At 38.2% G+C, this 14,869-nt stretch overlaps 1 protein-coding gene across 3 annotated transcripts in view; it reads right to left on the reverse strand.

Annotated features, from left to right (window-relative positions):
* The window catches only part of IFT140 (intraflagellar transport 140), a 77,567-nt gene that overhangs the window by 52,057 nt on the left and 10,641 nt on the right, over positions 1–14,869 (reverse strand). For 2 of the 3 annotated variants that reach the window (XM_057410269.1, XM_057410270.1), the window contains exons 6-15: positions 11,836–12,011; positions 10,623–10,714; positions 9,287–9,393; positions 8,367–8,512; positions 5,646–5,849; positions 5,206–5,278; positions 4,295–4,386; positions 3,267–3,394; positions 1,486–1,603; positions 919–1,046 (exon numbers count right to left, since the gene is read on the reverse strand). In XM_057410269.1, coding sequence (XP_057266252.1) covers positions 919–1,046; positions 1,486–1,603; positions 3,267–3,394; positions 4,295–4,386; positions 5,206–5,278; positions 5,646–5,849; positions 8,367–8,512; positions 9,287–9,393; positions 10,623–10,714; positions 11,836–12,011 — 1,264 coding nt within the window. The remainder of the gene's footprint in view (positions 1–918; positions 1,047–1,485; positions 1,604–3,266; positions 3,395–4,294; positions 4,387–5,205; positions 5,279–5,645; positions 5,850–8,366; positions 8,513–9,286; positions 9,394–10,622; positions 10,715–11,835; positions 12,012–14,869) is intronic. The other variant, XM_057410271.1, reaches the window with a different exon arrangement.

Here is a 14,869-nt window from a genome sequence, read left to right on the forward strand (position 1 = left end):
GATTTTCGATGCTAAGGAAAGTAAATCCTTTTTTTTTTTCTTTCAAGACCTAAAGAAGACAGTTCCTAAAAAATCAAACCAGCTTCTATTCTAACACTACTTTTTTCTTAATACAGTCAGAAAAAATACTGTAAAAACAGAAGGAATTTGTATTCCAGCGTTCCACTGTACTTCCATAAGAATTCCTAGTTCACTGCATTTTGAAGCCTTGATACTAGGAATTATAACGTATTTGCCACAGAACAGCTTGTATGAAAACAAAGCTGTCAGTTCTGAATAGACATTTTCTGAGGTTTTTATCCATACAAAAACATCCTGTATTGGACTTCAAAAATAACTTTTTCCTAGATGGGGCTTCTACATGCTTCTTTTTAGTTCTGACCCCGTAAACTCTTCATGGAAGAGTAGTTTTCCAAGATTTTTATTTTAAGATCTGGATCCTTATTCCGGTCCTATAATACCTCTACACATACCCCCTCAACACCCAATCATCCTCATGTGAGACCTTTGAGCCAGCTATGTCTTCCACATATCTAACAACTCCCACTGCACTTCTCTTCTGTGGATTGTCCAAAACCTCCATGAACCCTCCTTCACAGTCTGTATCTTCCTTTGGCAAGGAATCCCTTAGCTCAGCTGTGTGTTGTCTGAAGATTGCCTTGTCCTGCATATTTTGAGCTTGCTTTCAATACCTTCATTTGACACCTCCTAGTTCATATATTGGAAGAGACAGGGATGCAGTCTGATTGACATACAATGCACCAGTTTTAATTAATTCTTTAGAAATAAAATAATTACATTTGTACAAGTACCTACACAAAGACAGAGGAATGTCAGTTTAAGGTGCTGCTTATCTTCATAGGGCAGATTCCTATCTTAAATCGACAAGTAATACTTCTTGAAATAAAAGCTTCTTACTTGTCAATCCCTTGTCCAGAAGAAAGTTTCTTTCTACCATTTCCCTGTTCAGCCTTCAAATCAAAGAGTGTGACTTTGTCCATTTCAACATCATAGAAACAGATCTTGGAGTCAATGTTCCCATCCGCCTACAAGAAGGGAAAACAAGTTGCTGAAGCATGCAGTCAAAAAGAAGAAGAGGACTGTTTATCTCATGTGATTCATGCTCTCAGTTTTGTTTACTGGTAATCACACAAGAATATTCTTTGGAAGAAATAATTAAAAAATTTCTTGCTGTTCTCCTATGCTAGCAAGTTAGCCTTTGATTTCTTTGAAATGCTACAAAGAGCTTTTGTACCTAAAATATTCCTTCCTTTTCTGAGGGGTTGTTCTTCTCACATAACATACCTTAATTTTACCGATTAGTTAGAAGCTTGGACATGACATTTCAAGTCCGAATACACTGCACGGAACATGTAGGTTTATTTCGGAGAAGCTAATCTTGGGTCTTCAGTAATCTTTTGGAACTGCACCAGTCTATTAACTGATGGTCAGGTCCTAGGTAGTAAGTGAAGAGCTTTGCCTCACCTTGCTAACAAGGATGCTGACTTTATTGCCATTAGCATTGCACTTGACAGATGCGATACCTCCCAGGCCAGGAAACAGCTTGGAGAAATTCTTGCTACTGCAATGTACTTTTGCCTCTCTGTGGAAAGGCATAAACTTAAATCAGTGACAAGCAACTGGTAATACATGAGCCAAAACATTTTCACATGATGGGTAAGACTTTTAAAAACAAACTATTTCTACCTTATGACACCCCTGCCCCAGACTCCATCTCCCTCTCCAGAGAACTGCTGCAACTGCCTTTCTTTCAGGAAAAAGTTAATGACACACTTGTTCTTCAATTAACAAGCAAGAATAAACTTCAATGCTCCTACAGAATTCCCCAAACAGGGCTATCCAGCAAGAACATCCTAGCAGAATTTTGAGGTCTGTTTTTCCTACATTAGTAAGTTGAACAGTACCATGAATGTTGAATACAGACCACACATAAAAGTTCTTTGTATGGAGAACACACTGTGGAGCAGAAATAAAGAAATATCACTGGGGGCTTCTATTTATGTCATATTAGTGGGTGACTTTCCCTCTGTACATAAGTTCAGAAGACTGTATCATTCACATACTTAACACCCACCCTTCCCCACCCTCACGTGCCTACAGCTTATATTATCTCAAAAGAATCTCACTGCTGGTATAGACACAAACCCAGCGATCACTGAGCCACAGAGGACAAATCTCATGAGCCAAAAGAATATGACAGAAAGAAGTGACACTAATTTAAACCCACAATACAGCCCCTTGAAAAAAGACCACTTTGAGTCCATAAAAATAACATTCTTGGGTTACATGTTTAGACCTCTCATTTATTCTACACCAACTATGCGTGCTTTGAAATTAAAGAGCACTATAGTGTCACCATCTGGTTTTCATTACTAGCCATAAAAATTGAACATCATGTGCAGGATTTGAGCTACTTTTTCTTCACTATCAAACATCATAATCCAATATTTGTGCTAATTACAATATTCCCAAATCCAATAACCTTCACATTGTGCCCCATGCAGAATCTGTGTGACCTCAACACAGGTAATGAGTTTCCAAGTGGGCAAGTAACTAGCCTTCAGCATTCCTCTGGTGACAGTTATGTTAAGAACATAATTCACTGGACTCCTGAGGTTTTTCGGGTTTTCAAAATTACCTTAGCAGGTAAATTACCAAACTGAAGATCATGTCAGTCTTGGATTTTTTTATGCCACAGGAGTTTGTCAGCATGGGAACACACAGAAAAGTTTTAACAAAGTCAAGTTCACTCTTAAACTAAACAGGAGGAAGAACTGAGTGTCCACAATTCTAGGGTCACTTCCTCCATTGATACACTGAGTCAAGGTTGTTGGTTTATGAGGAGATAAAAGACCTGTTTTTTTGTTGTTTTTTTTTATTTCAACTCTTCTGAGATAAGCCTTATACAAGTTATCAGCAGAAACATGTGACATTCTTGTCTTCATCTTCCATAAAATCTCCACATACTTTCAAATGCACACATCACATATCCCTCACAATATCCTTAAATATTATTATTATTATTATTACCATTACTACTATTACTCATACCATGATTTATGTAATAATTGTCTCTTCCCTTGCTTTAGGGATAGGCCATCAGTTCACATAGGCTGCACATGTTGAATCTCAAGATTCCAAGGAGTTATCACTTTTCATCAGACCAAAACCAACCAAAGATTTCCCCTTCCCCACAAAATACATGCTCAGTTACAAACAGATGTTTCTAAAAGGCTTATTAATACCTGTGAGAGAGATCAAAGATTTTAAAGTGAGACAGATCAGTTCCCACAGCCAGGAAATTTCCACAGACATCCAAGAGGCATGGATTCCCTTCTGCTTCAGAGAACACCAGCAGCTGTTTAACTGTCCCCTGAGAAAAAACATGTAACACAGGTTTGTGTGTTCACAGTCAAAGGAGAAGGGACTTACTTTGTCACCAAGTTCACCAGGCTGAACTTCAGTGTTAGACAAATCACTGCCAGCAAAGTGAGAGGAGCTACAGACATCGTCTCTATAAATGCAACCTGTGTTTCAGGTTGAAAACTGAATGAAGAGCCCCCCAAAAAATTAACATTTAGAGGTATCCTGCAACAATCTCTACTTCAATAATACAACTTTTTCCAATCAAGAGGGATACAGAAATAAAAGTACTTGAAGGTCCTTTAGTACACAGCTGCAAAAATGAATATATGAATGAAATCAGTCCTTATTGTGATAAATCCAACACATCCTTGATTATAACATTTCCTATTATATATTTATATATATGAATTTATATATTCCTAATTCCTAATGAATTTATATATTCCTAATATATAAATTTCCTAAATAAAATTATCACAGAACTCTAACAATTAGATTTCTCTTTTTGGTTCTCCCTGACTAGCAGAGGCTACAAAGGCTAAGCAAAAGATTTTGCAAGAAGACACAGAATGTGCATAGGATATTTTTCATTATCTTACAAGCATATTCGGTATGTTCATCTTCCTGTCAGTAATATAAATATTCAACCTGCTTGCAATTTTGATCCTCTTAAAGTCCATTCCTTACAGAATTCTTTCTTACAGAATTCTGATTCTTCTCAGTTACAGTGTTTAAAGTGACAGACTCTTTAAAGAACACAAAATATCAAAAATATTTCTGCTGAAATAAAATATTTTTTCTAAGACAGTTAATAGATTCATAGAACATGCACTTAACTTTTAAGCTGCAAAAGCAATCTCTGAAAACAAGAGTTTATTTGTCAGTTCATGGTTTCATCAGCCCTTACCTGCCACGTACGGACCTGGACCTGATATGGCTCAACTGTGTACAGGTTTTCTCCATGCACAGACAGAACTGGAGAGTCACAAGGGAAAGAGCCTGGAACAGTCGTAATAAAGCCATCATTGCAATAAACAGATTTTTAAAAAGGGCAGAGGGGCAGGGAGAAATGGAATTTTGACTTAAAGCATTAAATTTTCACTATCTTGCACCAAATACAGCTGTCAATCCATCAGTCTCTACTGATTCTTAAACTCTTTGGTGTTGCAGCCATTCTTCCACTACAATCAAAAGCTGGGACTCCTACTGAAAACAAGAACTTTGTACACTCTGCCCATGAGAAGAAGTGGAGAGGAAGGGGAAAGATTTGATACGGGAAGAGGGAGGGAGGGGGGAAAGGAAGGAAGGGGGGGGGGGGAGGAAGGAAGGAAGGAAGGAGGAGGGAGGGAGGAAGGAAGGGAAAGAGACAAGTGCAATGTGAGGTTTTGTTAGGAGAATTCATTCCTTCATTCACTGAACTACAACTGAAGAATGATAAAGGAATTTCTGTCAGAAGAGTGGCTTTTAAATTATTTCATGAGTGTTAGAGACTAGTGAAACCTAGGTGGCACTAATACATTGATTCAGCATGGGAAAGTTCTAAAATAAATGAGTAAATATAGACAAGAAGAAACAGGAAACACTTGATGGGTCTTAAAAGAGCTCAAGATTTTGGATGGGAATGATGGAATAACCTGTTTCTCAAGGCAGAAATTTTTAGGGGAAATTAATAATAGAAAAAAAATCTAATTTACTTGACTTAGCTGTATATTTTTCAGCTTGTGTATATGATCACAGTCCATCAGCTATCATGAGTGAGGAGTATTTATAACTTTGGAAGAAGAGAACCATGTTAATTCTGATCATTCTAAGCCCTACCTGCACTTCTGAAGGTATCTCCTGCACACTCAAAGACAGTAACTTGCTTTGTGTTCCGGAATACTACAGCATCCTAAAACCATCAAAAAAGGAAAAGGATATACACAATCAGTTTCTTTGGAATCATACAGGAATTCGTGCATAACAGAGCCAGACCTTCCACACAATCACCACCATTTACTAGTACCCCTGTATCTTGGGTTGGAAGGCTTCTGGTAATCTAGAAGTTCCCTGGTCAGTGCCTAGGGAATTACTAAGTCACTATGCTGTATGAAAAATCAGCTCCACCACAGCATCATTGCTACTATCATAATAAGACTTCCATAACATAATAAACTGAATATCAAAGAGAGGTTATATTAAAGACTTATAAAATTGGTCTCCATACACTTAACTAGGCAATTGATCAAGCAAATGAATAAAAACCCAAAACAATTAACCTCAGTAGCGAAGATTCCATTAACATTCATATCAACACGAAGATTGTGTGTGGTTCCTCTGCTGAAGCTGGTTACGTTAAATAGGCTGGGAGACACCTGTACAATGGCTACTTGCTGGTGAAAATGAGACAACATGGCCTGTTCACTGAGGATCACCACAGAGCTGGTGGTGTTCACAGCCAGCAGGTTTCTCCGAGAGCCCCACTGCACAGAATGGGAAGAGAAAAAAACAACACACAATTTCATCAAAGATCTTGAACAGTCACAGCAATGTCCCATGCCAGACGGCAAGGGGTAGGATAAACATTTTTATACATATACGAAGTCCTACTCTCTAAATGCAACTAGTAAATGACTAGAAATTATTACCCATTAAAGCTGTTATGCTCTTACCCAGCTATGCAGACTGCCTTTGACTAAGTACAGAAGCTCGTTTTTTCAATCAAAACCACTTTTCTTTCCTGAAATATTATGGTACCACCTTACACTTACTCCTGCAAGATAGCATCAAATATTTAAAGGGATTAATAACTCTACAATCTGTAAAAGCCAGTTGCATGCATAGTTTCTTTTTGATTGCCATATTCCTTTCTGCAGTTTTGATAAGGTTTTCAGTCAGTTCAAGCTCCCTACCTAGCAAAGCCTGCTAAATCTCATGCATCAACAAAGGGGTCCAAAAGTACACTGCTCCCCTTCTCCTGAAAGAATCTCCATGTTCCAGCTAACTCCTCCAGTGAGTTCTATGAAGATTAAAGAATCATAGAATTGTTTAGATTGGGAAAGGCCCTTAAGATTATCATGTCCAACCATTTGCCAAGGCCACCACTAAACCATGGCACTAAGGGCCTCATCTACATGGTTTGTGAACACTTCCAGGAACAGTGACTCCACCGCTGCCCTGGGCTGCTGTTCCAACGCCTGACCATGCTTCTGAGGAAATAAATTTTTCACAATATCCAGTCTAAGCCTCCTCTGGTGCAGCTTGAGGCTCTTTCCTCTCACCCTATTGCTTGCTACTTGGGAGAAGAGACCAGTGACCTCCTGGCTCCATCCTTCTTTTGGGTAGATGTAGAGTGACGGATGCCCTCTGAGCCTTCCCTTCTCCAGACTAAACCCCCCCCAGTTTACAAAGTTTTGAAAATCTTTTACAAAATATTTTTTTGAATGCAGGGATTACAATAAAAAATAATCTAGGGTTTCCATAATTAAGGCCAGCTTCATAACAGGATATAAAAGCACAGTGATCGTTGACAACTTTTTGCAATGCTTTTGTTTATGCTAACAAACATTGGGAACAAGGTGCTATTTCTGGACAGCATCCCATATCTTGTGATCCGGAGAATGCTTGAATGCTCATGCTGACATAAGCACCTATATCTCTTCCCTTCCCCCAACGTATTAGCAGATGTATGATATACTAATGGCACATGCTATTTCCTATATCCTGGACCTTTCGTTACTCAGTATATGTCAACCCAGGACAAACAAATGCCATTGCTTTTTAAATACTTTCCATTTTTATGTGAATACAGAATAGAAGAAAACATAAAATTACTTTCTCTTGAAAGGCACCTTCCAAAAACTAACAGATATGTTCTCACGTATAAAGCAAAGCAATAGAATAATTTAAGTTAGAAAAGAATCACTAAAATCCCCCAAAAAGCTTAGTAATAGTGTATAAAAAACAAACCAACCAAAAAATGCTGGAGAACCTAAAATAACAAACTTTGCCTTTTAGCAAAAAGGTGGTGGTCAAAGAAGTTAACTGTTACTTAGTGTAAAACTATTTAAATTTACAATTCTAATGCTCAGCATTTCTCTTCTTCATGTATTGAGATCCTAATAACTCTATAATGTCAGCATTTAAGCTGCCTGTGACAAAGGTAAATATTTCAAATAAACTAAAATGCTGCACCCTGACAGTTAACAGAGAATGGGTTAAAAAAAATATATTATAGTGCTATCTATTGGAATAGCCTTCAGCATTACAAATATTATAAATAGCAGAAGTGTTTTAAAGTTTTGCATATTTGCAAGAGAAAACTTATCATTCACATCTAGTCTGTTACACCTAAAAACTTAACTAGTAAAGAAACCTTTTCTGAGAAAAAAACAGCTGAAAACATCATTTTGTGTGTACTAATACAGCATTCCCTTTCAGATTGTGCATCTTCCCACAGAAAAAATATTTGGTTATAAATGCATCTTTTTATTTCTGCAACCACCAGTAAGAGCAAATTTTATGTTGAGAAAGTCACTAAAAAGAAAATTATCTACAAATAAAATAATTTATTCAGATTTCCTTGCTTTCTATTTTAATAAATTTCTGTAAATTTGACATTTCTGGCTATCTGTCTTTTTTCAGAAAAACATTTCAGGGTGCTGAATCCAAAGGGTTTGTCAATAAGACAAAAAAAAAAAGATGTTTGGATTTAAGGATGCCATGACTGCTAATTCTCCCAGACAGAGTGATGTATTTGCATTTCAGTGTGTTATACTGAGCATTTCAACCCTGCCTGTAACAGAATAGCTACAAACAGGTAACATATCTGGCTGTTTCAATTTTCAAAGTTACTGACCATGTGGGTTTTTCATCCTCCTTCTGAAGGAGAACCAGCCTCTGCTGGTGCACACATCTGCATGACAGTGATCATACTGATCTATTGCACAAAGATGATCTATTCATTTAATGCTTGTGAAGAAGTCACCTTCCTGTCTTACCTTTATCTGAGTGACACTTCCTTCAAGTTCTGTAGGTGCCTGGAGCTTCCACTTCTTGCCCTCCGAAGCCCGTGTGCCCTGATCAGACCCTGCGGCTTTCCTCCACATAGCTATTCTCCCTTTGTTAGTACCAGCTGCCAAGAGACCTGCCATTCACAAACCTTTTAGCCATTTCGTACATTAAACTTCCAAAAAACAAACCCGCATTATAGGAAGCAGCAAGCAGCCTAGCTCCGCTTATAAAGTACTGAGAAGCCGCCTTTTTCTAGCAGCATCTATTTCTTTGCCTTACTGCAAACCAGCATCTTAGTCCCGAACTGGAGACAAAATGGGAGAAGTTTCACAAGGCAAGGCCCATTTTCTAAGCTACCAGCTGAAGTTATCTTTTAAATATATCAGATTTAATTTTAATGATTTATTTTTGAATAGTTGGTTTTGTAGGCTCCATTTTGTAGGTCATCATTGAAAACCATTCTAGCAGACACAAGCTATGCCTACACTGGCAAACAAGGTGATGCACAGAAGTAGCTCTGTAGAAAACATCAGTCTGAAGGACCTGACATTCATGCCATACATGTTTGGTGAGTTCCGCTTCACATTAGCTCTAGTGTGGGCTTCTAGACTGAATGACCACAACATACTGGAGTGCATTAGGTGGACCACAGGAGTACCTGGACCAGTTCAGTGTCATCACAGGGAATTCAGCTTGTGTGCCAGGAGATAACTCTGCACTGAGACACTGAGTATCAAATGATCTCATTGTACCTTCAAAAGCGCACTCCTGATCTGAACTAAAACATTTCTACATCACATGCTGTTTCCGAAACCCTCAGTAACAAGATGAACATACTGCATTGAATGCAGGGCACTGAAGACAAGGTTTAGGATCCAGAGATCACAGCTGACATGTTATTTCTCACCTTTAGCACTGCAGTAAGAAACACAGTTAATACATTCTCCTCCCTCAAAGCCAAATTGCACATCTGGAGAGAGCACATAGTTCTCGTCTCGGTCCAAATCCCAGAACCTAAGAACAAAACAAGACTGTTAACAATGCTTTTCCTTACAGGTGTCTTGCTAAACACAATCAATAATGGGATGCTGTAGATGGCATTAATTTGCTACTTCCATAATGCCCAGATCATTCAATCTTTAAAATTAAATTGCCAACAGCTGCCTCTGGAATGTGAATTTCTTAACAATCTCCCTCCTTTCCCTTTGACTTTTTAACCTGCAGCATGTTTTGTGATATTTTCCTACGAAGAAAGAAGTAAGAAGCAAACCAAACTTCAAGAAAAATAGAATAGAAAAGAAGTGAGGTCTAGTTCTAATTTTCCTTCTCCCTACTTACACCTCTTTCTCTATTTTAAGAATATTCCTTGGTTAACCATTAACCCTTCAGACTACTTAAATCCTTTAGGTTTATTTTCTAGCACTGAATATTGTCATCAAACATATTTCTTCTTGATACTTGGTCTTTATCACAATCTCACAAAATTAACAGATGATTTTGTCTGATAGCAGCTGATAGAGGCTCAAGAAAGTGAACTACTGAACACCCCAACCCCCCAACAAAAGTTAGAAGAAACAGGTAGAACAAGTCTTAGTAAAGACAGGGAAGAAGAAGATTTAGGGGGTTGTTCTGTGTTTTGTTGGTTTGTTTTTTTTTAAGATGAAACACTATAAAATCTACAGAACAAACACAGTAACACAGAAGCACGGCAAACTAACTTACTTAGTTTAAATCATTAGGTATAGAAGTAACAAATTCTTGTCTTATATTACAGCAACACAAACACATTCTTAAAAGCAAGCACTTTTTTTCCTGTTGCTGATGCTGTGACTATCCTAAGAATCCTAAGATAGTAACAATGGGAAGAACAGCAAAGTCATTATCTTTCTCATGCAAGAACACAAATGGTTGTATTTTCAGAAGAAATCAGTAACAGTGCTTGAGAAAGATAGATTTGGGTAGTACTCCCTGACAAAATGAAGTAACTAGAGAGGAAGATATACAGAATTATATTTTGTCTGCAAGGACACAGATTTTTCATTTCATTTATTTACTTTGAGAAACAAAATGAGAAGATATTGGAAGTTTTTCTTTACTGGTAAAAAACCAAAGAAAACCAAAAATAAACAAAAAACAAACCCACAAAGCAGTTCAATAAAAATACTCAGTGCATTGCAGACCACAAACCTTTTAGATGGCACTTCTAATGGGCAGCCAGAACAGTTTTAAAACAGGATTCTTACCTGATGACTGTCTCACCTAGTGCTGTAACAATAAGGCTGTGGTCTATCAAAATGATGTCTGCAGAATGACCTGTCTTCCCACTCAACTTCACCTGCCAACCATAAGCAAATAAATAAATTTACAGAAAGCAGGAGAAACACTCTGAAAGAGAGTAAGCAGCTGAATTGCCTAGCTTGGCTAAAAAGTTAAAATACAAAGAATAACTACAGCTGTTAGTTCAGGCAGACCAACAGTTCCTCTTAGGCAGTGATCACCACTAAATGCATCAATTATATGATGTATAAATTTAATAAAAGAAACCTCACAGTGGGTTAATGAAGTAGGTAAGGAGCAGGGATTTTTCTGTTGTACTACATTTTCTCTTAGGCCTTTATAAAGATTGCCTTAAAATATGAAGCACCAAATCTTATTTCTAGTCAAAAATAAGTAGTGATTTATAAGAAGTGGACACTCCTGAAATACAGAAGTCCCCAGTCTTCTCCATCTGAGATGAAAAGAAAAAAAAAGTCTTAGAAGGGTGAAGATTTGACTGCCATCTCCCCAAGCAGTATTCTCTAACAGTACAGTGTTTTATTTGAGCCAAGGTGATTACAAGTTCTGGATGAGGTCAGTTTGGTTTTTATCCCTACGCAATAATTTTTGGGTCACTACAGTATTATTTGTGATTCTGTGAATTGCAGGTTGCAACTTTTTAAAAGCCTCCTTGCCTTTGCAGCTATGAAGAACCCTTCAACAATGTGAGAACTAAACCATCTGCCAGATTTGCAAAGGCAGTATCACCAAGAGAAGATGCTACTTCTACTGATCTGAAAGGCAAAACACCTCTGAGCAACTGATGATAATAAAACCAAGGACACAGATTATCAACTATTTATCCAAATTTAACGAATATTTGATTATACTGGAATTTTAAATTCTTCTCTAATTCATTTAGACAAGGTAAATGCAGTGCAAAAGGATTAACATAGGGTCAGAACAAAAAAAAAACAAGAAAAAACAGGAAGGCAAGACGAAAACTACCTTCCCAAGTTCAGTAACACATCGCTCTCTTCCACTTTTAATGTGGATACAAATGAGGCTGTATTTGCTCATCAAGGTATCATCCAAGAAATAAAAATGAGAGTTGATTCATTTCTAAGGAAAAAGTAATAATCAAAAAACCCTAACAAACACAAAGATGAAACATTGCAACTTTTCCCTGCAGTCTCTTACCTTCATGAGCTCTTCTGCCTCTCCCTCAGGAGTAATTGCATGCAAGGACAATTGCAGGTTCTCTGTTATCACTACTAAAACCTCTCTTTCCTCCATGAACAGAAGTTTTTGGACCAGACTGTCTGTGGACAATACATGCCTTGTCTTTCCTTTCTCATTCACATAATGCACAGAACCTGCAGTATATGTAAACGAGGTATAGCTTTTAGTCAGCAGTTTTTAGCTACAAAACTCAAAGTTGCTGCTTCCTACCTTAAAATATTCCACAAGTGCTGAAAAGGTAAAAATAATCATCATTCTCTTGCCTGGTTCACCAGAGCAATAATCCGAAACTTACTCACTTTTTTCCTGTCTAGGAAATCCAGAGGGGAGTCACTTAAATAATTTTAAACTACAAGTAAACTTTCTGCATACATGTGCACAAATGATGGCTTCTGAAATCTTAATTGCTTAGAAACACTCCAACACTACACCACACACACTAAATACATCTTTCCTACATTAATTTCACATGCAAATGGAATAGTGTCATTCTAAGAGCACTGACAACAGTACTGGGTGACTTGGCAACTACAGCTCGTATCAACATTTTAAAAGCCATTAAGCTTTTGCTAAATTCTAATACTGTGTAAATCATGCACAGGTCTACCCAGCGGAAAAAAACCTTGAACTAACACAGAGTTTACAAATGGCATTACAGAAATCACCCAAACAAATTATCAAAATTTGATAGATCTTTTGCCCCACACACATAATTTCTTAGCAAATCATGGTATTGCATAAATGTAATATTTTATATTACATAAATATAATATTTCAAACCAGTGCAAATCAAAAAACCTTATGAAATGAACCAATATTTTCCAAAAAAGGCTGAAGTAGAAAACACAAATGCTTAAGAATGAACACTAAGGATCCATGCTAAAATGTTGCACACAAGAGGCAATATGATGTATCTAATAAAAAGAATGTTTTTCCAAAACTCTTACAATATATTACCATCCTCCACGTTCCACATATTTAAATAAAAAAATTTAAACTCCTCTCCCACCTCTTTCCACACTGCTTCATTTCCTCCCTGAAATAAAACACTGAACATGTAGCTTCTCTCTTGTCGATGGTTTGGGCTGGGAGGGACCTTATAGCTCGTCCACTTTCAACCCCTGCCATGGGCAGGACACCTTCCACTAGACCCCGTTGCTCCAAGCCCATCCAACCTGGCCTTGAATGCTGCCAGGGATGGGGCAGCCACAGCTTCTCTGGGCAACCTGTGCCAGCACCTCAGCACCCTCACAGGGAAGAACTTCTGCCTAAGAGCTCATCTCAATCTTCCCTCTGTCAGATTAAAGCCATTCCCCTTTTTTCTGTCCCTACAGGCCCTTGTCAAAAGCCCCTCTCCAGGTTTCTTGTAGTCCCTTTAGGCACTGGAAGCTGCTCTGAGGTTTCCCTGGAGCCTTCTCTTCTCCAGACTGAACCAGCCCAGCTCTCTCAGTTTTTCTCCAGAGCAGAGCTGCTCCAGCGCTTGCAGCATCTCCATGGCCTCCTCTGGACTTGCTCCAACAGCTCCATCTCCCTCTTGTGTTGTTGCCGCAGAGCTGGATGCAGGACTGCAGGGGGGGTCTCCTCAGAGTGCAGCAGAGAGGGCGAATCCCCTCCCTCGACCTGCAGCTCATGCTCTGGGGAGGCAGCCCAGCACACAGTGGATTCTGGGCTCAAGCACACAATGAAGTCGGGTCACTGGAGCTTCTCATCCACCAGTACATTCAATTTCTTCTCCACAGGACTGCTTTAATTCCCCAGCCTCTACTTGGGATTGTTGGAATAGTTTTTAATTTTCTAACACACAGCTATCTGTTTAATGTAGTAATACTCAGCAGTAACTGATTATCTATTGAATCGCAGTTTTATGTGATCTTTTACAAGAAGCAGTGATTTTATTTGCCATTTGAAATTGTTTCGTAAGTTAAATTAACCTTCTGTACTTGGATATTACCATACAAAGTATCAGGAATCACACAGATAATGCTAACCACTATTTTGAAGCTACTTAGGCAGGTAGGGAGAAGGTTATAGCTTTCTGAGTAACTTTAAGGAAGTCTTCACACTATATCATACAAGAAACTGATCTCAAAAGTTAACAAATCTGAGCTAATTAAGTAGAGCAAATAACTCTGACATTCAGAAGACAAAAAGCAGCAAAAAGTGTATGCTGCTTAGGAAATAAAAAGGGGACCAAAGAAAATTACTACTCACATAAAACATTGTTTTCAACAAACAAAGGTGCATTCAGTAAAAATATCAGGATGATTTCCACTGTTCTAGTTATGTCCCAAAACCTGTACCAACCATCTCAGGTGCTCGGTAATGAAGATGATTCTTTATGCTCATGGAAAGTGTTATGAAACAACCTCCAAAATTGTTATCAGTTCAGGGATCCTCTCTTCAGAAAAGCATCTCATACAACACATTACCTGAACTGCAACTACTGTTTTACTGCGACAATCAGTGTTTTGGAAGCACCAAAACATATCTAAATACTTGCAACTTAGAGGGTTTAATTTTGCTCTGAGCTTTTTTGAGGCGCTTCATTGTTTAGTTTTGCTTTAAAAGATGTTTTATTGACATTAGTCAAATCTCTTTTGAGATTTTTAAAAGCATGTAATAAAAGTCTTTTTTGTTTGTTTTTATTAAACAAGTTTGAGCTGAGAATCTGTACCTTGGAGGGAATTTACATGTCAGCTTTACACCCTACAAAAACATTAACTGATCCTGGAGTTATGAAAGATGATTAACCAGACTGAGAACGGGGTCCAACATACATATGCCCAAATCAACCTCGGCAGTGAGGCTGCTCTGAAGAAGGTCAGTGTCATCTAACTGGAAAGTTTGCACAGGAGGCCCAAGAACCAGGCCGTGAAGGACAGCCCTTTGCAGGATGCAGAGTCTGTCCCTAGATGGAGCTGTGTGCCACCACAACGGTTGCGGTCAAAGTGACGGGCACAGCCAGGCATTTTCTCTCTTTGCAAGCTTAAGT

The sequence above is a fragment of the Pezoporus wallicus genome, unplaced genomic scaffold (genome assembly GCF_028554395.1).
Source record: "Pezoporus wallicus isolate ANWC-B61680 ecotype Strahan unplaced genomic scaffold, APGP_CSIRO_Pwel_v1 contig_4046, whole genome shotgun sequence".
Taxonomy (NCBI): domain Eukaryota; kingdom Metazoa; phylum Chordata; class Aves; order Psittaciformes; family Psittacidae; genus Pezoporus; species Pezoporus wallicus.